General features: G+C 36.3%; 2 protein-coding genes across 3 annotated transcripts in view; one reads left to right on the top strand and one right to left on the bottom strand.

The window, feature by feature from the left end:
• Fam98b (family with sequence similarity 98 member B) overlaps positions 1-12627 on the top strand; it is a 53430-nt gene extending 40803 nt beyond the window's left edge. The window contains exons 7-8 of the mRNA XM_005006200.4: positions 9271-9438; positions 11080-12627. Coding sequence (XP_005006257.2) covers positions 9271-9438; positions 11080-11463 — 552 coding nt within the window. The 3' untranslated portion in view covers positions 11464-12627. The remainder of the gene's footprint in view (positions 1-9270; positions 9439-11079) is intronic.
• An 8543-nt stretch (positions 12628-21170) lies between these two features.
• The window catches only part of Rasgrp1 (RAS guanyl releasing protein 1), a 68815-nt gene continuing 64949 nt past the window's right edge, over positions 21171-25036 (bottom strand). For both annotated transcript variants that reach the window (XM_003475677.5, XM_063250302.1), the window contains exon 17: positions 21171-23909. In XM_003475677.5, coding sequence (XP_003475725.1) covers positions 23775-23909 — 135 coding nt within the window. In that variant the 3' untranslated portion in view covers positions 21171-23774. The remainder of the gene's footprint in view (positions 23910-25036) is intronic.

Genomic DNA, 25036 nt, shown 5'->3' with positions numbered 1-25036 from the left:
CCCATTTATTGATAAATATCTCAATGCAATCCTTCTTTATAGCTGAATAATACTCCATTGTATAGAAATACCACAACTTTTTTATCCATTCCTCAGTTGATGGACACTTGGGTTGTTTCCAAGATCTGGCGATTACAAATTGTGCTGCTATAAACATAGGTGCACATATATCCCTGTGGTATGATGCTTTCAGTTCTTCTGGGAATATGCCTAGAAGTGGAATAGCTGGAATAAATGGGATTTCCAATCCCAACTTTTTGAGAAACCTCCAGACAGATCTCCACAAAGGCTGTACCAGTCTACACTCCCACCAACAGTGCAGGAGAGTTCCTTTTTCCCCACAGCCTCTCCAGCATTTGTTGTTGTTGGTTTTCTTGATCCTGGCCATTCTTTCAGGAGTGAGATGGTATCTCAGTGTGGTTTTAATTTGCATTTCTCTAATGGCCAATGATGATGAGCATTTTTTCATGTATTTATTTGCCATTTGCATTTCTTCATCTGAGAATTGCGTATTCATCTCAGATGCCCATTTTTGGATTGGATCTTTGAATTTTGAAGGTCTGAGTTTTTTTAATTCTTTATATGTTTTAGACAAGAGGCCCTTGTCTGAGAGAGAGTTCACTAAAATCTTTTCCCAGTTTGTGGGTTTTCTTTTCACTATGCTGGAGATTTCTTTTGACATGCAAAAACTTTTTAATAAGAAGAGGTCCCAGTTATTGATTCTGGGAAGTATTTCCCGTGCAGTTTGAGTCCTATTCATGAATTCTCTACCTACTCCTATGCCTCCAAGGTTTCTACCCAATTTGTCTTCCAATAGATTTAGCGTTTCTGTTTTAATATTCAGATCTTTGACCCATTTAGATTTTAATTTAGTACATGGTGATAGACATGGGTCTAGCTTTAGTTTTCGGCAAATGGAGAGCCAGTTTTTCCAGCACCATTTATTAAAGAGACTGTCGTTCTTCCAGTGAACCTGCTTGGCTCCTTTATCGAAGATAAGGTGGTTGAGTGTGTTTGTAGTTGTGGTTGTATCTTCTAATCTATTCCATTGATCTTCAGCTCTGTTTTGATTCCAATACCATGTTGATTTTACTACTGTTGCTTTGTAGTATAATTTCAAGTCAGGGATTGTGATGCCTCCTGCTTTGTCTTTGCTGCTTAGAATTGCTTTTGCGATTCTAGGTCTCTTCTGGTTCCAGATGAAATTTAGGAGTGATTTCTCTAGATCTATAAGGTATGTTGATGGTATTTCTATTGGGATTGCATTGAATCTGTATAAGAGTTTTGGGAGAATGGCCATCTTCACAATGTTTGTTCTTCCTATCCATGAGCAAGGGATGTCTTTCCATTTTCTGAGATCATCTTCAATTTCCTTTTTCAGTGTAATATAGTTTTCACTGTATAAGTCTTTCACTTCCTTTGTAGGAGTAATTCCTAAATATTTCATTTTTTTGCTTGCTAATGTGAATAGACCAGTTTCCCTTATTTCCCTCTCTGTGGTTTTGTTGTTTGTGTATAGGAATGCTATTGATTTCTGAGTATTGATTTTGTATCCAGCCACATTACTGAATTTATTTATTGTATCTAAGAGTCTTTCAATGGAGCTTAGGGGGTCTTCTATGTAGAGTATCATGTCATCTGCAAACAATGACAACTTAACTTCTTCTTTTCCTATCTTTACCCCTTTTATTTCTCTTTCTTGCCTAATTGCTCTGGCTAGTACTTCCAGTACTATATTAAATAGGAGTGGTGATAAAGGACATCCTTGTCTTGTGCCTGATTTTAAAGTAAAGGCTTTCAATTTTTGGCCATTTAGTATGATGCTGGCTGTTGGTTTGTCATAAATGGCCTTTATTATATTGAGGTAAAGACCATCTATTCCAATTTTCTGTAGAGTTTTTATCATGAATGAATGTTGGACCTTATCGAAGGCTTTTTCTGCATCTATAGAAATGATCATGTGATTCTTATTTTTGGCTTTATTGATATGGTGAATTACATTTATTGATTTGCGTATGTTGAACCATCCTTGCATTCCTGGGATGAATCCCACTTGGTCATGGTGTATAATCTTCTTGATGATTTGCTGGATCCTATTTGCCAATATTTTATTGAGGATTTTTGCATCTGTGTTCATTAGGGAGATCGGTCTATAGTTCTCTTTTTTAGTTGGGTCTTTCTCAGGTTTTGGTACTAGAGTGATATTTGCTTCCAGGAATGACTTAGGCAGGATTGCTTCCCTTTCAATTTCATTGAATAGTTTGAGGAGTGTCGGCATTAGGTCTTCTTTGTATTTCTTGTAGAATTCTGCAGTGAATCCATCTGGGCCTGGGCTCTTCTTGGTGGGTAAGGACTTAATTACATTTTCAATTTCAGTAACCGAGATTGGGTTATTCAACAGTTTTACATCCTCTTGATCTAGCTTTGGCACTTCATATGCTTCTAAGAAACTGTCTATTTCTTCTGTGTTATCAAACTTTTGAGAGTAGAGGTTTTCAAAATAGGTGTTGATGATCTTCTGTATTTCTATTGGGTCTGTAGTGACTTCTCCTTTTTCATTTCTTATTGCATGAATTTGAGCTTTTTCTTCCCTTTTTTTAATAAGGTTGGCTAGGGGCTTATCGATTTTATTTATTCTTTCAAAGAACCAACTCTTTGATTTGTTGATCCTTTGGATTGTTTTCTTAGTCTCTATTGCATTGATTTCTGCTCTGATTTTTATAATTTCCTCTCTTCTTTTGGCTTTGGGCTTGACTTGCTCTTCCTTTTCTAGCTGTTTGAGGTGTAGCATCAAGTTATTTATTTGTATTCGTTCTGTTTTCCTGATGTGGGAACTCAGTGCAATAAATTTTCCTCTCAGAACGGCTTTCATTGTATCCCACAGATTCCGGTAAGTTGTATCTGCATTTTCATTTTCTTTTAGGTATTGTTTGATTTCTTCTTTAATTTCTTCTGTGACCCACTGATTACTCAAGAGTGTGTTATTCAGTTTCCATGTGTTTGTGGGATTTTTGCGGTATCTTTTATCATTAATTTCTAATTTCAGAGCGCTGTGATCCGATAACATGCAAGGGATGATTTCAGCTCTTTTGCACTTGTTTAAATATGTTTTATGAGCTAATATATGGTCTATTTTAGAAAATGATCCATGTACTGCTGAGAAGAATGTGTATTCTGATGTTGTTGGGTGGAACATTCTGTATATGTCTATCAAACCCATTTGTTCACAGGTATGATTCAGTTCTGTTATTTCTTTACTCATTTTCTGTCTGGTCGATCTGTCCCTTGGTGTCAATGGCGTATTAAGGTCTCCCGTTACAATTGTGTTACTGATAATTTGAGTTTTCATTTCTGTTAATAATTGTTTTATATAACTGGGCGCTCTGGAGTTTGGTGCGTATATATTTAAGATAGTTATCTCTTCCTCTTGGAGTTTTCCCCTTACGAGTATGTAGTGACCTTCTTTGTCCTTTATGGTCATTGTTGGTTTAAAGTTCACGTTGTCTGCAAACAGAATGGCTACTCCTGCCTTTTTTTGGATTCCTGCTGCATGAAGAATTGTTTTCCATCCTTTGACTTTCAGTCTGTGAGTATCCTTCTGGGTTAGATGGGTTTCCTGTAAACAGCATATGGTTGGATTTTGTTTCTTGATCCATTCTGCTAGTCTGTTTCTTTTGATTGGTGCATTGAGACCATTTACATTAATGGTTATTACTGTTAAATGTTGTTTAATTGTAGGATTCTTATCTCTCTGTTGTTGCATCTTTATCTTTCTGTTCTGTTTAATTATTTGCTTTGCTTAGTGGTTTTTTCCTTTGTGTATCTAAACTGTCTTTCAATATTTTTTGCAGGGTTGGTTTGGTGTTCATGAAGTTCTTCAGCTGTTCTTTGTCATGGAAGTTTCGTATTTCACCATCTATTTTAAATGATAGTGTTGCAGGATATATCAGTCTAGGTTGGAAATCATTTTGCTTTAGGATCTGGAATACTTCACTCCATGCTCTTCTTGACTTTATTGTTTGTGCTGAGAAGTCTGCTGTGATTCTGATAGGTTTTCCTTTATAAGTGATCTGTCTTTTCTCTCTGACAGCTTTTAATAATCTATTCTTGTGTTGGATTTCTGGGATGGTGATTATTATATGTCTGGGTGTAGTTTTATTTTGGTTATGACTATTTGGAGTTCTATATGCTTCACTGATCCTGATGTCAGTTTCTGATCTCATGCTTGGGAAGTTTTCAGCTATTGCTTCTCTAAATATCCTCTTGATATCCTTTATGTTGTCTCCTTCTTTTTCATTAATCCCTATCATTCTTATGTTATTCTTCTTTGCATCATCTTGCAGTTGTTGAATTGTTATTTCCTGATTCCTTGTTATTTTTAAAAGATCTTTCCTTTCCTGTTCACTTGCTGCAATCCTGTCTTCAAGGTCTGAAATTCTGTCTTCACTTTCATTAAGGCGGTTTTTACAACTTTCAGTGGAGTTTTTTATTTCCTGTATATCTCTGTGCATCTGCATTATGTATTCTGTTTGTTTCTTATATTGCTCGTCTAGGGATTCTATCTTTTTGTTTAATTCCTCCAATTTTTTATCTGTGTTTTCTTTAGATATATTTAGAATCTCTTTCATTTCTTTTATCATTTCTTCTTTTATCTGAGAAATTATTTCGAGTTTGAATTTCTTTAAAGCTTCCTGGAGTTGCTTGTCAACTTCAGTAGCTATTGTGTCTAATATATGAGGAGGATGGGATATATTTTCTTCTAAATACACTTCTCCTAGGGTTTCCTGAGTTGGGCTGGAGGTTTGAGGTTGTAATTTGGTCTTTCGTTTTGTCATTTTCCTATATTTCTGTGTTTCAAGTGTTATTTGAAAGCCTCCTCAGGATCTGTTGAAAATCCCCTTCTATGTTTGCAGCTACTGAGACTCTGGCACCCCTCTACCCCAGGCCATTGGGCCTGCAGAACCAATGGCCCTTCTCTGCTTGATCAGAACTCCGCGGTTCCAGACAAGCTGGGCCTCAGGGACACTGTGCACCCACCTGCCCCTTGGTAGATCCACAGCTCTTGGATCGCAGCCGGGTTAGGGTACTCACCACAGACCGCAGTGCCTCAGGAGCCTGTGATCCCTCCCTGCTGGCAGAGATATCCACAAACCTCCAGACAAAGGAAGGGCCTCCTGCGGGCACTCCGGATCTACCCCGCTCCTCCTCTGCACGCAGATGGCTATGCGCGGCTGGGCTCAGGCCGAGGTGCCTCAGGAACCCGGGACCCCTCCTCCTCCAGACAAAGGAAGGGGCCTCTGCAGGCGGCTCCGGGTCCGCGCAGCTCCTCCTCCGCACACCGACGGCCAGGCGCGGCTGGGTACGGGCCGAGGTGCCCCAGGAACCCGGGACCCCTCCTCCTCCAGACAAAGGACGGGGGCCTCTGCAGGCGGCTCCGGGTCCGCGCAGCTCCTCCTCCGCACACAGACGGCCAGGCGCTGCTGGGTACGGGCCGAGGTGCCCCAGGAACCCGGGACCCCTCCTCCTCCAGACAAAGGACGGGGCCTCTGCAGGCGGCTCCGGGTCCGCGCAGCTCCTCCTCCGCTCACCGAAGGCCAGGCGCGGCTGGGTACGGGCCGAGGTGCCCCAGGAACCCGGGACCCCTCCTCCTCCAGACAAAGGACGGGGCCTCTGCAGGCGGCTCCGGGTCCGCGCAGCTCCTCCTCCGCTCACCGAAGGCCAGGCGCGGCTGGGTACGGGCCGAGGTGCCCCAGGAACCCGGGACCCCTCCTCCTCCAGACCCTTAATAGCTTTTAATATTCTGTTCTTATGATGCATTTCTGAAATCTTGACTAACACATGCCTGGCTATAGTTTTTTTTTTTTTTTTGGTCATGTATAATTGGAGTGTTATATGCCTCATATATCTGTATGTCAAATTGTTTTTCTCTATCAGGGAAGTTTTCCACCATGACGTCTCTAAACATTTTCTTGATGTCATTTGTGGTATCTCTTGCCTTTTTATTGACCACAGCCAATGTTAAATTATTATTTGTCTTTCCTAGCAGCTGCTGGATTGATTTCTCTTGGTCCCTTGCAATTTTTGAGAAATCTTTCCTTTCCAGGTCCCAAACTGCAAACTGTCTTCAATATCTGAGCTCTTATCCTCATACTGGCCTAATCTGCTTCCAGTACTTTCAATGGAGTTTTTAGTGTCCTGGATACCTGCTTGAATCTGCTTTATGGATTCCATTTCTTTCCTGTGCTGAGCTTCCATCATTTTCTTAAGTCTTTCTTTTTTTTTTTTTGTCTTTATCTGCTCTGCATCACTAAGCATGGTCCTTATTTTGGATATCATCTCTATAGTTATCTGAGAGATTATTTCTGATTTCATTTTTTCCAGAGCCTCATTGAATATTGAATTGCTTTGTTTTTACTGCTTCAGAGAGGCCCGGTGAGGCTTTCTGATTGTCTCACCTCATTGTCTCCTGGATTTGCCTTTGACAAATTCAATGTCTGGAGTTGCATTTTGTTTACATGTCCTTTTTTTTTGTTTTGTCTTTTCCTTTCTCTCTCTCTCTTTCATTTTTTAAGTTTAATTCCTAGGGTGATGCTTGTAAATTGTCAATGGTTGGTTGCTTTATTGCTAGTATTTAAGACCCTTAGGTGATGACTACTTATGAGGTATCTTCCAGGTGTAGCTGGTTTTTGGGTTTTGAGTTGGTTGGAAGATCTTACCTCTTCAGTTTGTTGGAGATGAGAAGTTGTTCATTTGGCCCAGTCCCTGATTTTTTGTGCCACAGTATGTTCTGTGACCCTTAGCGAATCTCAGTCATGGAATACCAGGACCAACAACTGTTTAGAATAACTTGCCAATTTTGGCTGTAGTGGTACCTATAGAATCAAATACAGCCTAGAAAATGACAAACTGAGCTAACCCTTAATTTTAACTGTAAAACTAGATTTGTGGTTATATAAAAAAATGTAAACAAACCAGAAAATCGTATACAGTATGCAATGATACGTCAGTTGACATGTCAGTTTGGCCTTGGGGTTTAAAATTTAGTATAGTTTTAGGAGAAGATAGAGTTGATAAAAGAGGAAGAGATTAGAAGTAAGGTTGCAGGACCAAGGGGCATCACTTTGGGAAACATAGAAAACTGGAAGGAAAAAAGCAAAGAAAGATTTGAAAAGAACAGACAGAGCCACAGGGAGGCTAGAAACCACATATACTTACATAAAAATAGGGTCAAACAAGGGAAAAAGAAAGAAAAAGAGAAAAAAACTAAAAATCAAAAACAAACATGAGAGAAAGGAAGGAGAAGACAGAAAAAATAAGTCTGCCTCTAGGTTTATCCAGGTCTGTGTCTGCTTTCACTGGCAGACAACCTTTGGATCTATCCCAGCAAGCCAGCATTAGCTTTTTGATGGGGAGTGGCTACTCTCAGTAAGCCTGCATTTTGTGATAAAGACTAGTCAGTCACCTTTTTAAATTTTATTTTTTATTTTTTTTATTTCGAAGAGAATAAAACCAAACCAAACCAAAGAGAATAGAATCGATCAAAACAAAATAAAATGAATGTGATACAGGACTTCAAAACAAGACAGTAGGAAATCAACAATGGCTACCATAAGCCCTCTTGTTATCTTCAAAGTAGCTGTCTTTATATAGCATCAGGCATGATAAAATGAAATAAAACAAAATAAAGTCAAATCAAAACAAAACAATGAAAGTGATACATGGCTTCAAAACAAAATAAGAGGGAATCAACAGTGGCTACCATAATATATCTTCTTGTCTTTAAAATAGCTGCCCATGCCATCAGATATAGTAGAATCAAAACAAAACAGAATAAAACCAAACAGAACAATGAAAGCTACACAAGGCTTCAAACCAAGATAATAGGAAATTAACAATGGCTACCTTTTCCTTTTTTTTGACGTTTCCCCCATTTTCACTTCCACAATATCTGTTACACATGTGATGAACCATTTCATCCATGAGCATGATCTCAGTTTACCTACAAGAGCCTCAAGGTTATTCTCCTTTATACCTGAGTTGCTTTCCATTGTATAAAAATGCCTTATCTTTCTTATCCATTCTGTGGTTGATGGGCAAGCTAGGCCTGCTTTTTTCTGGTTCTCTGTCACATGGAACATTGTTTTTCCCCCTTTGACTTTCATTCTGTAAATTTCCTTTTGAGTTAAATGTGTTTCTTGAATAAGGCATATTGGTGGATCTTGTCTCCTAATCCACTGTGCCTGTGTTTCTTTTTATTGATGAATTGAGGCCATCTACATTAATGGTTATGGCCAACATGTATTGCCTTGTCTCTGCCTTGCTCTTTTCTTGACTTGATGGTTTGTGTTGAGAAGTCTGTCTCACTGTCTTGTGAGCACCCTCCAGGGGTCTGAGCCCTGCTGGCAGCCACTAGAGGGAGCCAGCTGCAGTTCTGAGTTCTGTCTCAGGTTGCCCATCTCCAAGACAACCCCAGGCCAACTGTAACCTACTGGAAGAGTGAGACCCTTGAACGCACCAGCAGTCAGTGCAGTCCTTCCTTCGTGTCCCCTGCTCCCTCCCCTGCCTTGTCTCCAGGGTAACCAGCCATCACTGTTGTGGGAACGGGTTTGGCGAGTTACTGTTCTTCTTGTGCGTGAGTCTCTTCTCTGGGAGAAGGTGCTGCTGGCTCCCTCCTCCTTCACTCTCTCCAGGGGCTTCAGTCATGGTTCAGATTCTTCCTGGATCCGGGGCACCCATTTTCCTCCTTGTCTTCTCACACGTTGCTGTGTTTCAGCATCTGAACAGCAACTCTCAGGCACTTTCTCTGCTGCTTATTGCTTCGCTATTTTCTCAGACTCCTGTGTTTAATTTCTGAATTAATTTAAGATTTTTTCGTCTTCCCCAAAACCACTCTAATCGGATTACATGAGAGAAAAATTGACAATACTCAGTATCCCCATCCAAAAATTTGGTATTTCTCACTATATTCAAATGTTCCTTTTGTTTGGCAAGTCAGTATTGATGTTTTACTTTTTAAAGTCCTGTGTCTGCTTTAGTAAAACCACGTTTAGGTATTTTAACCCATTCATGTTACATTACTTAGAGTTGTTGCTGCATGTATTTTTTTTTTAGTACCTAGAGGTCTATTTTTTATTTTACATATAAGTCATCAGTATTTAATTACTTTTTCCTAGCTTGTGCATTATCTCTTTTTTCTTCCTGAAGATTGATTGCTGTTGTTTTAATAAAATTTACTTTTGTTCATTTTTTCCCCTATGCTTTGTAACTTAGGTAAAGACAGATAGTATAGCAAGAATTTACCAGCCTAAACGATATGCTTTGTCACCCAAGACGACCGTTACACTGGCACACCTGCTTGCTGCTCGTGAAGATCTATCGAAGATCATTAGAACAAGTAGTGGCATCAGTCGGGAAAAAACAGCATGTGCCATTAATAAGGTTAGTTTATCTCTCAGCATGGTTGAGAGTGAATTTATGATGTTTTTGTTTTGTGTCTTGATGAGCTAGAAAGAGTGGTGGAACATTTGTGTATGTTCATTTGAATTTCTGCATTCATAAACTGAATCAGTGCTTTATCTGAATTAAAGGAAAGTTTTTATTAGTAACTAGCAAAAAAATTTTTCTTCCTAATTTATAGTCATTTATTTGTCAGAATCTGAAACAGTTATTTCATTCACTGTCATTTGACTCTTTTTTTTGGCACCGGGATCAAACTCATGACCTCACGCTTGACAGGCAGGTGCTTACGTCACTGAGCTAAATCCCCAGCCCCTCTATTTTTGGTATAAAGGTAAAAATAGTACATGCTACCAAACTGGGTTCATATCCCAGCTCTGGCATTTATGTAGGGGAATTGCTTTCTTGGCAATTTAAGTGCAAGGTATTTGAATTTTTTAACATCTTACAGTAACAGTAATCTAGAATCTTAGCTTAACTAGCATGTCTTTTCCATAGAGGTAGAGCCCTCCACAGTAAACTTTTATTATAGAAGAGTAAAAAAGAAAAAAGTAAGGTCTATAGGTATTTTAAAAAACATTGTTTCTTGAACTTGAAATACAACTCAGTGGGAGAATCCTTACCTAGTAAACATGAGGCCTTCTGTTGTATCCCCCAGCACTACAAAAAAACAAACAAAACCAACATTGTTTCTTACTCAGTATAGCTTGAGACAAGGTGTTTGGCCAGAGAAGGCTGAGGTTTGAATCCAGGGTCTTACTGCTCTGCCACTGAACTATATATACCTTTAGCCTATAGGATGGTTGTTTTTCAGTCATTAGTTTGCTGATTATCACTAAATTAGATACCACTAGTATTTGCTTCTGTGCTTTCATTTTAAGTTAACCCCTCTTATGAAAGTGTTCTTTTTTTAATATGCTACTTAGTATATTGCATTGAATTACAATCTACATATATTTTTACTGGATCAAGTGTTGTGCTTCTATAAGTGATATTGTCCAGCTCTTTACTGAGAGTCTGATTATTTGAGAGTAATCTTATGATCAGCTCTTAAGCATAATCTTCATGTGCCCACCAACATGACTGGTGAGGTACTAGTGAGAATAACATTCAGGAAATTTGGTTAACGGGACATTATTGCTGACAGAATGTGTATGTACCTAGAACCTTGTTCCGGCTTGAAGTTGTACTACTTTATTTTGTTATGACTTAAAAGTCCTAAATACAATTTTGGTCAGTGGAAGTAGATGCCAAATGATTTTAAGTCATTTTTTTTGAGGAGCAAATACCTTGCCTTCATTCCTGAAAAGCACTAACAGGATGCTATTGTATTCCCTCTGGCTATGGGAGGCCATTGACTCCCTCCTCACAGTTATCAGTCAGTCTTTTACTCCTCCTTAAACTTAGGACCTTGCACTTGCCAGGCAGGTGCTGTGCCACTGAGCTGTATCCCTGGCCCGTACACTCATTTTCAGTATTCATATAGCCATATCAAGTATTTCATGTTGTTAAATATTTGGCTTCTGTGTCTTTTAACCAATAATTGTATTATAATTTGGAGTTTTCATATAAATTTTAGTTTTTAAAATACTAGAAACTGAAAGAGAATGTTCCTTTATACAGGTGCTGATGGGAAGAGTCCCTGACAGGGGAGGACGGCCGAATGAGATTGAACCACCACCCCCTGAAATGCCCCCTTGGCAAAAGAGACAAGAAGGCGGCGGAAGGGGCGGATGGGGTGGTGGTGGTGGTGGTGGGAGAGGCGGTGGGGGGGGAGGAAGAGGAGGTGGCTGGGGAGGAGGGAGGGGTGGGGGAGGAGGGTGGGGAGGAGGTGGAGGGGCAGGTGGTGGAGGAGGCGGGGGTAGAGGAGGTTTCCAAGGAAGGGGTGATTATGGTGGCAGAGGGGGCTATGGTGGAAGAGGAGGGGGCTATGGTGGAAGAGGCTATGGAGATCCATATGGAGGAGGAGGAGGAGGAGGTGGTGGTGGGGGGTACAGGAGATACTAGAAATGCAAACATTATATAGTTGTACGTACTTCTTGTTAGATACATTAGGCATTGTGTCCCAAATAACGTACTTGAATGTCACCTTTGAAGTAAACACCATGTTAGATTCCCTGATAATATCATTCTTAAATCAATATGTATGAAGGTTTTATACTAACCAGTTGATCTCTGAAAGGGATGACTTTTTCCATATTCTGTGTACTCTTAAGCATGTTGTCTTTTTAAAAAAGCAAGATGAACAAAAATTATTTTTAAAAATGTAAATATTTATTACCATCAAACTTGGAAAATGGAAAGTATTTTATTGTCATGATTGAATTTAGGCTGTTACCTGTATTTTGTTCAGGGTTGAAACATATAAATGACCTGACCTGTGGTAGAAAGAAATATAGACTCTTGTCTCATCTCTATTCCTGTGGATGCTTTAAAATTCGTTAATTCAGTTTTACAAAATAGAGGGAAAGACTGATAGTTGTGTTCAGTAGGTGCTTTTCATAGGGAGAAAATCCTTTGGTCAGGTTTCTGTTAAAGTTGAAGCCAAATTATTCTTTTTGCCATGCATATTTGATTTATTTTCCAGTTGGATTTGAAACCCATAGGATGTTGACTGAAAAATTAAAAATGAGGTCAGAATTAAAGGGATAAAATGTATGTATCAATTTTACATAGTGGTGTTAAAAAGAATTCCTATAAACTGGTCTCTTCATCATTTGCACCCTCACTTCTGATAAACAAATATTAAAAAGCAGGCTGACCTGTATCATACAGAATTAAGCAGTGATTTCCAGCTTAAATAGTACATCATGGGTAGAGCTAAGGCATCCATTAATAATTCTGATTCACAGCTAAATTTGGGAGACACAGTATTAGGGAATGGCTGTATGGGTTTTTGGGATCAAGAGCTGTAAATTTGAATTATGGTGCCAAGCCAGGGTTGAAATGACCTTAGCTACCAAAGATTGATTCGCCTTCATTTGTCCAATGAGGAATGAGACACACATCCTCTGCTCACTTCTTTTCAAATGCAATTCATTGAAAATTTATACAGCACCTATTGGTTGAATAGTGTGGAGTCAGAAAGGGTTGATCATACTGATTTTTTTTTCTAATTTTTTAATGGAAAAAAGTAAAACAAAATTTAATAATAAAATGAGAATAACAATAGTTAATACGTTCCTATTATTTAAAGTATTTACTCAGTATAAGACATGGACATAAAAATTTCTCCATCAATATTAGCACAAACCTTCCTTTTCAATGAATAAGAGATACAAATAATATAACAAACTTGCATTTTTTTCTTTTTTCTTTCTTCCATCTTAGTTCCTTTTTCTTTTTGAACAGTTTCTTTCCATTTCACAATATCTGTTATACATTTTAAACCTTATTTACTTTCAGATTCTCATACCAAGGAGACAATATGATGTTTAAGCATGTGAGTTTGATTTATTTAATTTATGAGTGTTGTCTCTAGTTACATTCATTTACCTATAAAAGTCTTAAGCTTATCCTTCTTAATGGCTGAATAGTGCTTTATTGTATAAAAAAGACCTCATCTTTTTTATCCATTCTTTGATAGGCATTTGAGTTTTTCCAATATTTAGCTATTACAAACTGTGCTGCTATAAACATGGATACACATACATCACTGAGGTATGATATCTTCTGGGAAGACATCCAGAAGGTGAATAGTTTGGTTAAATGGGACTTTTAATCCTAGCTGTTGGAGGAATCTCCACACTGATTTCCACAGTGGTTGCACCAGTTTGTACTACTATCAAGAGTAGAAAAGGGGAAAAAAAAAAAAAAAAAAAAAAAGAGTAGAAAAGGGTTCCTTTTTTCCTACAGCCCTGCCAGCATTTATTACTGGTTGATTTCTTGATGATAGCCATTCTTTCTGGAGTGAGATGGAGTCTTAGTTTTGTTTTTGCATCTCATGAATGACTGATGAAGTCAAACATTTTTTCATATATTTATTTCCCAATTGAATTTCTTCACCTAAGAATTGTGTATTCATCTCAGATACCCTTTTTTGGATTGAGTCTTTGAATTTTGGGTGTGTGGGGTCCCCCCCCACCCAGTTCTTTTATGTTCTAGATAGAAGCCCTTTGTCTGAGGGACAGTTGGCTAAAATTGATTCCCACTCTATGGGTTGTCTTTTCACTCTGCTGATGACTTCTTTTGTTGTGTAAAAGCTTTTCAATAAGATGAGACTTCAGTTGATTCTTTCAAGTGTTTCCTATGTAGTCTGAGTTTTGTTCATGAACTCTGCCTACACTTACCTTTTCAAATTTATATCTACTTTCTTCAGTAATTTAGTTTTTCTGTTTTAATATTTAGATCTTTGATCCATTTTGATTTAGTGCATGATGATAGACATAGGTCTGGTTTTAATCTTTGACATCTAGAGAACCCAGTTTTTCCAGTACCATTTATTAAAGAGGCTATCTTTCTTCCAGTGAACATGTTTGCTCCCTTTGTCAAAGATAGGGTGCTGGGAGTGTGTTTGTAGTTGTGTCTCCATCTTCTAATCTGTTCTGCTGAGCCTCAGGGATGTGTGTGTGTGTGTGTGTGTGTGTGTGTGTATCATGCTGATGTTATCACAGTAGCTTTGTAGTATAATTTCATGTCAGGGACTGATAAGCCCTCTACCTTGCCTTCATTGTCTAGAATTACTTTTGCTATTCTAGGTCTCTTCTGTTTTTAAGTGAATTTCAGGAATGGTTTCTGTAGCTCAGTGAAGTATGTTAATGATATTTTGATCATGATTGCATTAAATCTGTATAACAATTTGGGGAGTATAGCATTTTTCACCATGTTGCTTTTTATCTGTGAGCAAGGGATATCTTTCCATTTTCTGATTTCTTCAGTTTCCTTTTTAAGAGTAGTATAATTTTCTTTTTTTTTTTTTTATTTAAGAGGAAAAAGAGAAAAACACAAAACAAACGAAAGCGGTGTAAGGGTACACGTAATACAGAACTACAAAAAAAAAAAACATAACAGTAAGAAATCACCTGTTAGTAGATTACATATTATCATCTTGAAAATAGTTCCTCAAATCACAGTATCAAAGAATACAAGGTGGACACTCAAACAGGGAGACTGCAAACAGCTGTGTTCAATGATCCAAAAACATTGATATAGTCAGCTATTCAACACCCCTAAACACACTCACTGTTATATCCGTTAGAGCTCTTTTTCTTTTTTTTTTTTTTTTTCCCTCTCTTTTTTACAACAAAATTTACACATTTTGGATTTTATTACTCCTTAGTGCTTATTACTTTTTTTGGGGGGGGGGGAGAATACAGTCAAATATGGCAAAACAAAGCTGTCAGTCAATACCAAGGATAGACATAGCACATGGTGTAGAACAGAGTACAAGTTTATCAACAATGGTTATCAACGTTGTTCCTTGTTTCCTTAAAAAGAATTGTCTATCTCATTAGATATTATAAAGTTGGACAAAACAGTAGAGAACAAGACCAATAAAACTTAGGCGTTGTAAACATTACAGGACTTCCAAAGAAGACAATAGTCAAACCAGAATGGGTATCTTAGTGAATCTTATTGTCTTCAAAGTAGTTGCCTATGTCTTCAAACTTGATACTATCATATAGAATGGAACAGAGTCTAATCAGTCAAAACAAGATCGTGGGAGTACTACAGGACTTCAAAACAAGTTAATAGGAAATCAAAAAGAGTTACTATTTATATATCCTAATTTTTTGAATTTTTTCTTTAATTAAGACAAATTTAAGAAAATGACTAAATAATTTTTTTAAAACAATAAGGGGGAGATTGAGATAAAACAGGACATAACAATATAACAATAGAGGACACAGCATGACTGTTTCAACAACCTAGTAAGAGTAGTATAATTTTCAATAAATAGATATTTTACTTCCTTTGTTAGATTGGTTCCTTAAGTTTTTAATTTTTTTGAATGTGATTATCTGGTTTCCCTAATTTCTCTTTCAGTGAATTTATTGTTTGTCTACAGGAATGTTACTGATTTTTGAGTGTTGACTTTGTATCCCACCAAACAACTGAATTCAGTTATTAAATCTTCAAGGCTTTTGGTGGAGTTTTTGGGGTATTCTATCTAGAGTATTGTGTCATCTGGGAATAATAATTTGACTTCTTCTATATTGTTATGCCATTTCTCTTGTCTGATTGTTCTGGCTAATGTTTTTAGAACTATATTGAATAGGAGTGGTTATAGTAGACATAGTTGCTTCATTTTAAAATGAAAGCTTTCAGATTTTGTCCATTTAGTATGATGCTGGCTGTTGGCTTATCATAGATGGCTTTTACTGAGATTTAGATAAAGACTATCTGTTCTGATTTTCTGTAGGGTTTTTGTCATGAATGAGTGTTAACTTTGTTGCAAGTTTTTTTTTTTTTTCCTGCATCTATTGTGGTCATGTGATTTTTGGTTTTGGCTCTGTCGATATGGTATGTTACATTTATTGATTTACATGTGTTGAGCCATCCCTGCATTCCTGGTCATAGTGAATAATTGGTCATAGTGAATAATGTTCTTTGTGATTTGCTACATTTTGTTTGCTAGTATCTTTTTGAGGATTTTTGTATTTATGTTCATTAGGGATATTGGCCTGTAGTTCTCTTTTATGATTGGGTCTTTCTCTGGTTTTGATATCAGGATAATACTTGCCTATAAGAATGAATTACAGAATACTATTTCCTTTTCAGTTTCATTAAAGAATCTGAGGAGTATGGGCAATAAATTTTCTCTAAATTTCTTGTAGAATTCAGCAGTGAATCCATCAGAACTTGGGCTTTTCTTTGTTGGTAAGTTTTTAATTACAGTTAATTTCATTAACTGCTTCTTGGTATTCAGAATTTTTATATCTTGATTCACCTTGGGTAATTCATGTGTATCTGGAATCTGTCCATTTCTTCTGTTTTCCATTTCATTACAGTAAAGATTCACAAAGTAGGTACTGATAATCTTCTATATTTCCACAGAATCTATAGTAATTTCATACTTTTAATTTGTTACATGAATTTGAGCCTTTTCTTTCCTTTTTTTTGATAAGGTTAATTAAGAGCTTGTCAGTTTTATTTAATCTTTTAAAGAATCAGCTCTTTTGTTCTTTGATTCTTTATATTGTTTTCTTAGTCTTTTTTTTTTTTTTTTTTTAATTGGTACCAGGGATTGAACTCACAACTGCCTACTTGCAAGGCAGGTTCTTATGCTGCTGAGCTAAATCCCTAGCCTGTTTTTTTAGTCTTAATTGCATTAATTTCTGTTTAGACCTTTGTAATTTCTTCCCTTGTATATATGGGCTTTTGGCTTGACTTGATCTTCTTTTCCTAGAAGCTTGAAATACAATGTTAGATTATTTATATTCATTGTTTTTCTAATATGAGAGTTGATTGCTATAAATTTCCTTCTTAGGACTGCAGGTTCTGATATCTTATATCTGCATTTTTGTTCAATTGTAGGTATCTAATTTCTCTTTATCTATGACCCATTGGTTATTCAGGAGGTTATTTAATTTCCATGTATTTATGGAGTTTTTATTGTTTCTTTTGCCATTGATTTCCAGTTTAATTACTTTATGGTCAGATAATATACGTGGGATAATTTCATTTCCTTTGCATTTACTTAAGCATGTTCTATTAGCTGGTATATGATCTGTTTTAGAGAATAGCTCATACATTGCTGAGAATATCTATTCTGATGCTGGGTGGAACACCCTGTAAACATGTCCATTTATTCACAGGTTTGGTTCAGTGCTGATATTCTTATTCTGACCTTTTATCAGGTTCATCTATCTGTTTGTGGCAGTGGGGTATTAAGGTCGTCCTCCATTACAATTTTGTTACTGCTTATTTGATTTTTCATATCTTTTAGGATTTGTTTTATACAGTTGATTGTTCCTGCATTTGGTTCATACGTATTTATGATTATCTTTTGAAGTTTTCCCCTACAAATACGTGGTGAACTTCTTTATCTCTTTTGATTATTCTTGGTTTGAAGTTCACACGTATCTAAACAGAACAGCTACTCTTTTTTTTGGGTTCCTGTAGCATGGAGGTTGTTTTGCCTCCTTTGACTCTCAATCTGTGAATTTCTTTTGGAGTTAAATGTGTATGCAGCATATTATTGGATCCTGTTTCTTGATCCATTTTCCCAGTCTTTTTTGGCTGGTAAATTGAGGCTATTTACATTGATGCTTACAACTGGTTTATCTTTGTCATTTTATTTTCTGCTGATGTTCCTAGCTTTTACCTTGTGTTTAATGCTTGTCCTTCCTGATGGTTTGTTTCTGTTTTTGTTCTTGGAATTGTGGTCATTTTTTATGTGTCTAGAATATCTTTCAGTATCCCCTGTAAGGTTGGTTTGTTCATGAATTTCTTCAGTTGTCATGGAAGTGTCTTATTTCTCCATTAATTTTGAATGATAGTTTTTCATGGTATGTCACTCTGGGTTTAAAGTTGTTTTATTTAGGACTTGAAATACTTCATTCCAAGTTCTTCTTGATTTGAAAATTTGCATTGACAATTATGATAGACTTTCCTTCATAGATGATACTTCTTTTCTCTAACAGCTTTTAATACTCTTGTGTTGAGTTTTTAATTCTTGGTTATTATATACCTGGATGTAGATTTATTTTGGTCATGGCTAATTGAGGTCCTGTGTGATTCAGTATCTGTATGTCAGATTCTTTTCTTATGCTTGGAAAATTTTCTGCTATTATTTTTACAAATAGTCTTTATGTCATTTGTGTTGACTCTAGTCAGTCCTATATTGTTTTTCTTTGCATTGTCTTGCAGCTGTTGAATTGTCTTTTCCTGATCTCTTACTATTTTTAAGATATCTTTTCTTTCTTGATTGCTAGCCATGATTCTGTCTTCAGAGTCTGAAAGTCTCTTCTTCACTTTTGTTTATGTGGTTTTGCAAGCTTTCAGTGGAATTTTTATTTCCTGGATATCTGTTCGAATCCATTTCATGCATTCTATTTATTTCCAATATGGGACATTCACAGTTTCCATAATTTTCCTATGTTCCTCTGTTTAAATCTATTCAACTCTAGATTTGCTAAGCAATTCCTTCATTATGGTCATCAATTCTTTTTTAACTGAGAGATTATTTCTGGTCTGATTTCCTCTCTAGCCTCATGAACTTGTTTGCTTTGGTTGGTATCATAATTTCAGATATGTGTCTTCAATTTTTTTTTTTCCATTTTCTTATATGTTATTGTCTCCTGGACTTATTCAAGGTGGGATGGCATCCTGAGGTTTCATTTTGCTTTTTTTTTTTTTTTTTTTTTTTGGTACCGGGCATTGAACTCATGACCTCATGCTTGTCAGGCATTATTTTGCTTTTGTGTCTTGTTATTTTCTATTTTTAAAATTTTTATTTTGTTTTCTGTGTGGAAAGTAATTTTATCTGTAGAATCAAGGCCTCCCTAGGAACTGTCTTTTCTTCAGGGATGACTTCTGTATGCAGGAGGGTCTTAGCTCATGTCTGTCCCTAGATTCTATCTTCCCAGCTTATTAAGAGTGAGATGTTGGAATCTATTTTGTTCAGTCCCCAGTCCTTTGATGCTGGGCAATGGTGAGATGTTGATACAGAAAGGAGAACAACTGATTTACAAGAGATTTACAAGAGATACAGAAAGGAGAACAACTGATTTACAAGAGATATTTACAAGAGATAAAGTAGTATATTTAACAATAACAATAGCATCAAGCACAGCTTATAAACTTTTAAACTGTGGTAACTATTAATTTTGTACTTAAGCCATAGGAGCAAAACCTAAGGTTATATAACAGAACTCATTGTAATTTGGGAACTTGTATGCAAAGTGTTTCTCCTTGGTAGAGTTACCCCATGGTGAGGAAATTTAAAGAAGATAGTGGATAAAACAGAGAACTAAAGAGAAATAAAGTAGAAGCAAGGCTGGTAAAAAAAGGATGATTGCACAAGCTTTGAGAAACTAGAGAAGAGGGCACAAGAGAAAGAACAAAGGTGTAAGCAAGAAATGACCAAAGTTAACCAGAAATATTAGAGACTGTTCGCTCATGAAAATATGATTAAATCCAGAGAGATAGTTGAGGAGAGGGGGAAAGAAGGTGAAGAAATTAGAACAAAAGTATAAGTCCTAAGAAATGGAAAATGAAATAAACCAGTAAAGAAAAAAGAAAAGAAAATGAAATATAATAAAAAATGATAATCCCTTGCTTATTCCTTATCTCATAGATAAGCAAAACCTTTATAAAGGACTTAAAGCTTCTCTTTTATAAAGGTTTTGCTTGATCTGTGAGTCTCTTATTTCAGACTAATTTTTGTTTCAGGATGTATGTCCCTCCCCTTCCAATTACCTATGTTTTTAGTTGAATTTCTCTTGAGTAGTTCTGAATAGAGGCTTCTCCTCTATTCAGCCATATCATCTCTTTAACTATCTGTAAAATTCGTATCTCATTGTGTGAACTGAGTCCCCACCAGTACAGAACAACTTTTTGCTATCCAACCAACCGAACTGGTATCAGTAGAAACATAATAGTAGATTTTTAGCAGGCTGGTTAATTTTCTTCAACACTAAAAGGATGATAAATATGACAAACATGAGTTTCTGAATTTCTGTAAGATTAGTAGTTTAAATTGAGCACTTCTAGATTGATTTGGGAGTTGAAACCATTCCTAGTTATACATTCCTGTGAATCTCTCTTGGGTAAAAAACTTTGCCATTATTCTCTATTAGGTAGGATTTTCATGGTAATTCTTGATCAGCAAAAATTTCTCTACAACAGTTTGCTGAGCAACATCTAGAAGAGCAACAGGTATTAGGGGTTAATGTGAAAGGTCATAATGTGAAAGTGTTTTATAAACTGAATGGAACTGAAATGTAGAATATGACAAGTGGCACTTCACTGCTTCCTAAAACGTCAATACCTTTTTCATAACTTTTTGACTTGGTTCTCAATTTCATTTTTTCCCCATCTTTCTGTTTCCTTCCCTGTACTTTCCCTAGGGTTTGTGTAGCCTGTGGCACCTATACAGTAGCACCTATGGATATGCTCTCACTAGGAATTTCAGGCTTGAAGTAGTAACCAACCTTTCTTTCTGGCCAAATAAAGTACCTGAGTTCTGTCTGTACATAAATGCCTCACGTTTATTCATAAGCTCTGATCAAAAAGGAAGCAGGCATTTCTTTGAATGTTTTCTTGTGTTCTGTACATCTTCAGAAACTTGCCTCATTAAAGGCAAAAGAGTTTAAACAGTATTTTATTTATGTGAAAATGTGACAAAAGATATGGTAACCTAAAAAATATTTGTGGCCAGAAAATATTCAAAGCAATGATACTGTAGCCCAAGGTAGGGAGAATTTGGGATGAGAAGTGGGGTGGAGATGAGGTTAGATTTCCTTCAGGTTGGATTGTTGGTGCAATTTCATTCTTCTGTATGAAATACTATGAATTGTCAAAATGATCAGTATACTCCCACCAAATGTACCAGAGTGCATTCACAGTGGAATGTGAATGGCTTAGCTTCCCTTTCCCATTGGTTCAGTTAATAGAAAAACTGGTTGGGAGAACAAGAGAAAATCACTTTAAATTATGAACACATGTGAATACCATAGGGGGTCTAAAGCTGAACCAGCTACCAATTGTTTTCTTTTTTAGTCTGTGTCTAGCTTAGGTGGACTGGAAATTAAAGACAAGCCACAGAAAAATGACAGTGGTCAATTTTTTCTCCTTTAATGTATTTTTAGACTTAATGGGAAAGCCACTAGAAATCATTAGAAGATGGGAAAAGAGTGGGTATTTCTGTACTGTTAACTTTGGACTACAAAAGATACCAAAACTTTTAAACTGAATAATCTAGTTGCTTTGCTTTTACTTCCAGGACAACACTATTTAATAGAGGAGTAGTCCATACATAAACCAATAGTAAAATTTCAGGTGGAGTTTGTACATATTCATGCAGATGAAGAAGAAACACAAGACATGTATGTTGTGGGATCCTAATGTCTTTATCATATAAATATTACTTGAAGAAAACTTACATTATCAAAAAATTTACAATCTGTACATTTTTTCTTGCAGTCCTTTTACATTATTTACCGTAAGACAGATTCATAAATGGTCAGTGAAAAAAGTGATTTAATTAACAAAGAAAATGACATTGTTAATAAAACAAAATTTATTTTTGTCTTGGCAGATAAATACCTGTCCAAAATTATTTCAAGTCAATATGAGAAACAAAAATTTTCATCTTCGACGTGGTAAAGCAAAAACTTGTTTCAGATTTTTCTCTGGATTCCACTAGTTCCCATAGCTCAACATAAACAATATTGATAACATTATTCCTCTTTTGCCTTTGCTGGATTTTAAAGCCTATGACGAAAATCTGGCCTTGTGTTCATTTCAGTGCTAACATTGTTCAGTGCCCAGGATTATCTATCCATGATAATTTAGTTAGTTAAAGGAACTATCACCTTTTGAAATCCTATATATTACAGATTATTTACATAAAAAATAGCTTGAGGTCTTCATTTTAGGTGGAAAGTATGAGGAAGTGTATATTCCATGATTATAGTTTAAAAACTGAGATATACCCTTTAGTCTGTCATAGGAAAATAATAATGAATCTGAATTCTAGCATTTTCATAAGCTCATGTTTACTCCATGTAAACCAAGTACCAGTTAGCTAATAAAGTGTATATTCTAGGCAGTGGGCCTAAGCGGCACTGCTTTGAGCATTTCTGAGTTTGGATTTACAAGAAGAATAAATTTATGTGAAGCAATTCTTTAAAATTTAGTAAAACATTTCTAAGTTTTATGTCATTAAATCTTAGTACAAAGAAGTAGACAAATGGAAGTGATCTTTCATCAAAAAAACTTAAATAATCTGAATCCTGCAAGTAGGCCACACTATATATTTTGTATTATTGATAAGGGCATCGTGCTTTGACTTTACATGTGAAACTTTCAATTAAGATTATATTCCTGGCAGCTGGCCCACTTATATATGAATTATAAATCAGTTGGCTACTGGATTTTCCTACCTAGTATGGAAGCTAATTCCCCCAAAAGAAAATGTTAGTTAGAGTTTGTGAATAATAGCCCAGGCCCCTAACTGAGCTCATTCATTAACCTTCGTAACAGAATATAACCAGGGCTTGTCACCTGTGATTTTGCTAAATAGTAAAATTTATGGAGACAACTCTAAACTACATGCATGCCTGATACCATATATACATATTATATACATATGTACATGTTGTCAGCTGTTATTTACATTGCTGATTCAATTAGCTTATTTCTCTAAGTAGTATCAATAGTGAAGACAGTTTTAAGCACAAAATCAGTTCAAAAGAGAATTTTAAAAATAGTTTACTTAAAAAATACTAAACAGGAAGGGTTTGATACTCTTTACAGACTTGCTTTAAAAAACTGTAAGTTCCTAGTTGTATTCACTATAGAATATGAGGACAAATATGTCTACATTATGTTTATTATACTAATCAGCAAGTCATATATGAGATGGTAATAGCTATGTTCCTAGGTACTGGTTTTATTTTAGAGTAACTTTAAGACTAGAACTAATTGACCTTGTGTCTGTATAACACCATGTTTAATAAGCCACTGAAAAGCCAAGGACTGCATCTCTAGAAGTTCACTTCTAAGTAGATACATTCATGGATGTGGCTTAGTGGGGAGGGAGGAAAAAAGGCTACTGATTAGATCTGAGGTAGTGAAGTAGATACACAAAGAATGCTGGGACCTACAAGTTCCACTGCTTTTGGAATATTGATATTTTTTCATTATCAGTAAAGCTTTGTAGAACAAAGGAAATCCTTCAATTTGGAAAACGCCAATTTGTTTTCCAGAAATTTTAGTTTTAAGAATCAGTGTGGGCCATATGAGATACTACCTTGTTAGGAAACTATAGTCATGCTTTAGGACACTTTTGCTATTCCAGAAAGAAGGGTGGAGGGGGCATGGATTTAGCTCAGCGGCAGGAGCACCTGCATGGCAAGCGCTAGGTCGTGAGTTCAATCCCTGGTACCAAAAAAAAAAAAAAAAAAATCAGTGTGGAACATGAAAAGTTTTGTATCCTACAGCTTTCTGCGAGTTTGAGTCAGCTGATTGAACAAGAAAACAATACTGTACATTAGGAGTCTTTTAAAATACGAAACAGTAAGGGCTTTTCTCTTCCAGAGTACTCCATTTAAAGACAGTCCATCTAAAGTTGCCCTGTCTTTGTGTTAATCAGCTTAGGAAATGAGAGCTGTGGTATACTCATCCGTAGGTGGTGCTCCATGAGTTTCTGGCTAAGAACAGTCGCTCTGTTCCATTTGTGCTAAGACATGATTGCTTTTTTCAAGCTGAAGGGATTCTATTTTCTTCTGTGCATATTTTAGTTGGATCTTTAGGGCGTCATTGTCTGCTTTCAGAGTATTTATTTCCTAAAGGGAAATGGAATACATATGTTAATAACACAGCAATGGGTAGCAGATCAGTTACAAAATTGAGAGTATTACAGTTGATTGGCATCTCCTGTTCACTGTGGTTGCGAATTAAAAACTTTCCAAAATAGTTATTTTGCACTGAATAGAAAATAACATGTTGAATATCAAATGAGTATATGTAAACAGCAGTTAGTCTTTTATTGTATCACGGACGTAAATAGCTGGCAGGAAGAATAAGTCATTCCTGGCTCACGTGTAGAGGGTGACAAAACCTTTGGGTATTGTACAGCAGATTTTAACTTGGTATAACAGTCTGGTCAGGCTAAGCCATGGAAGTATAGCTTGAAAATTGTGTCATATGAGATAGTATAACTCATTTAACTTGCTTTTCCTACCAAGTCACTGAAAATCAATGTATACTTCTGATAAAATTTTTATCCTACTCTCATAGAGTGAGATTTAGTGATCCAATTTGCAGTGATTTAATTGTACAGCCATCGTTGATTTCCAGGCTTCCGATTTTGAGACCAGTGTTCTTATATTATACCCCACAAATTATGCTAAACTGTATGGGCAAGGTCTGGATAACTGGAGACACATTGGATTGTCCTCGGCTTGAATTACTTGTGTTCTCTGTTAGCTGTTATATAATACTGGGCACTTGTTGTGTACCCTCTACTTGTTACATGACAATAAACTATCTTAGCCTTTATATGTACCTTGAAAATAGATAATTTTATAGAAGTAGAAAAGGTTGCCATATAATTTCAAGACTGAATTTGAATCCAAGTGTATATATCTCACCCAAGAGCTACTGTTTTTCTGTTGTCCAGTGTTGATTCAGAGGCACACATTCACCAAAATAACATGTAATATATATTTACACTTCAAAATGTTTTTGTATTACATTGCATTTTAAGTACTGATTTGACTAGTTTGTTATGGATAGGATTGTTGAATTGTAGACAAGTCAAAGATTTTACTTAATGGAAAAGTGGAACATTTCCTCTAACGTGTATATAGGGAATTTTAACTTGTGGGTCTGCTTGACGTCGATGAAAGTAAAAAGGCAGCTGGGAGAGGAACTGGCTGCTATCGCTGGGTAGGAATGACTGTGGACCTAA

This window comes from Cavia porcellus, unplaced genomic scaffold (assembly GCF_034190915.1).
Source record: "Cavia porcellus strain 051 isolate PalLab524CR breed Dunkin Hartley unplaced genomic scaffold, mCavPor4.1 scaffold_6, whole genome shotgun sequence".
Classification (NCBI taxonomy): Eukaryota; Metazoa; Chordata; class Mammalia; order Rodentia; family Caviidae; genus Cavia; species Cavia porcellus.
This window is presented reverse-complemented; position numbering and strand designations above follow the sequence as displayed.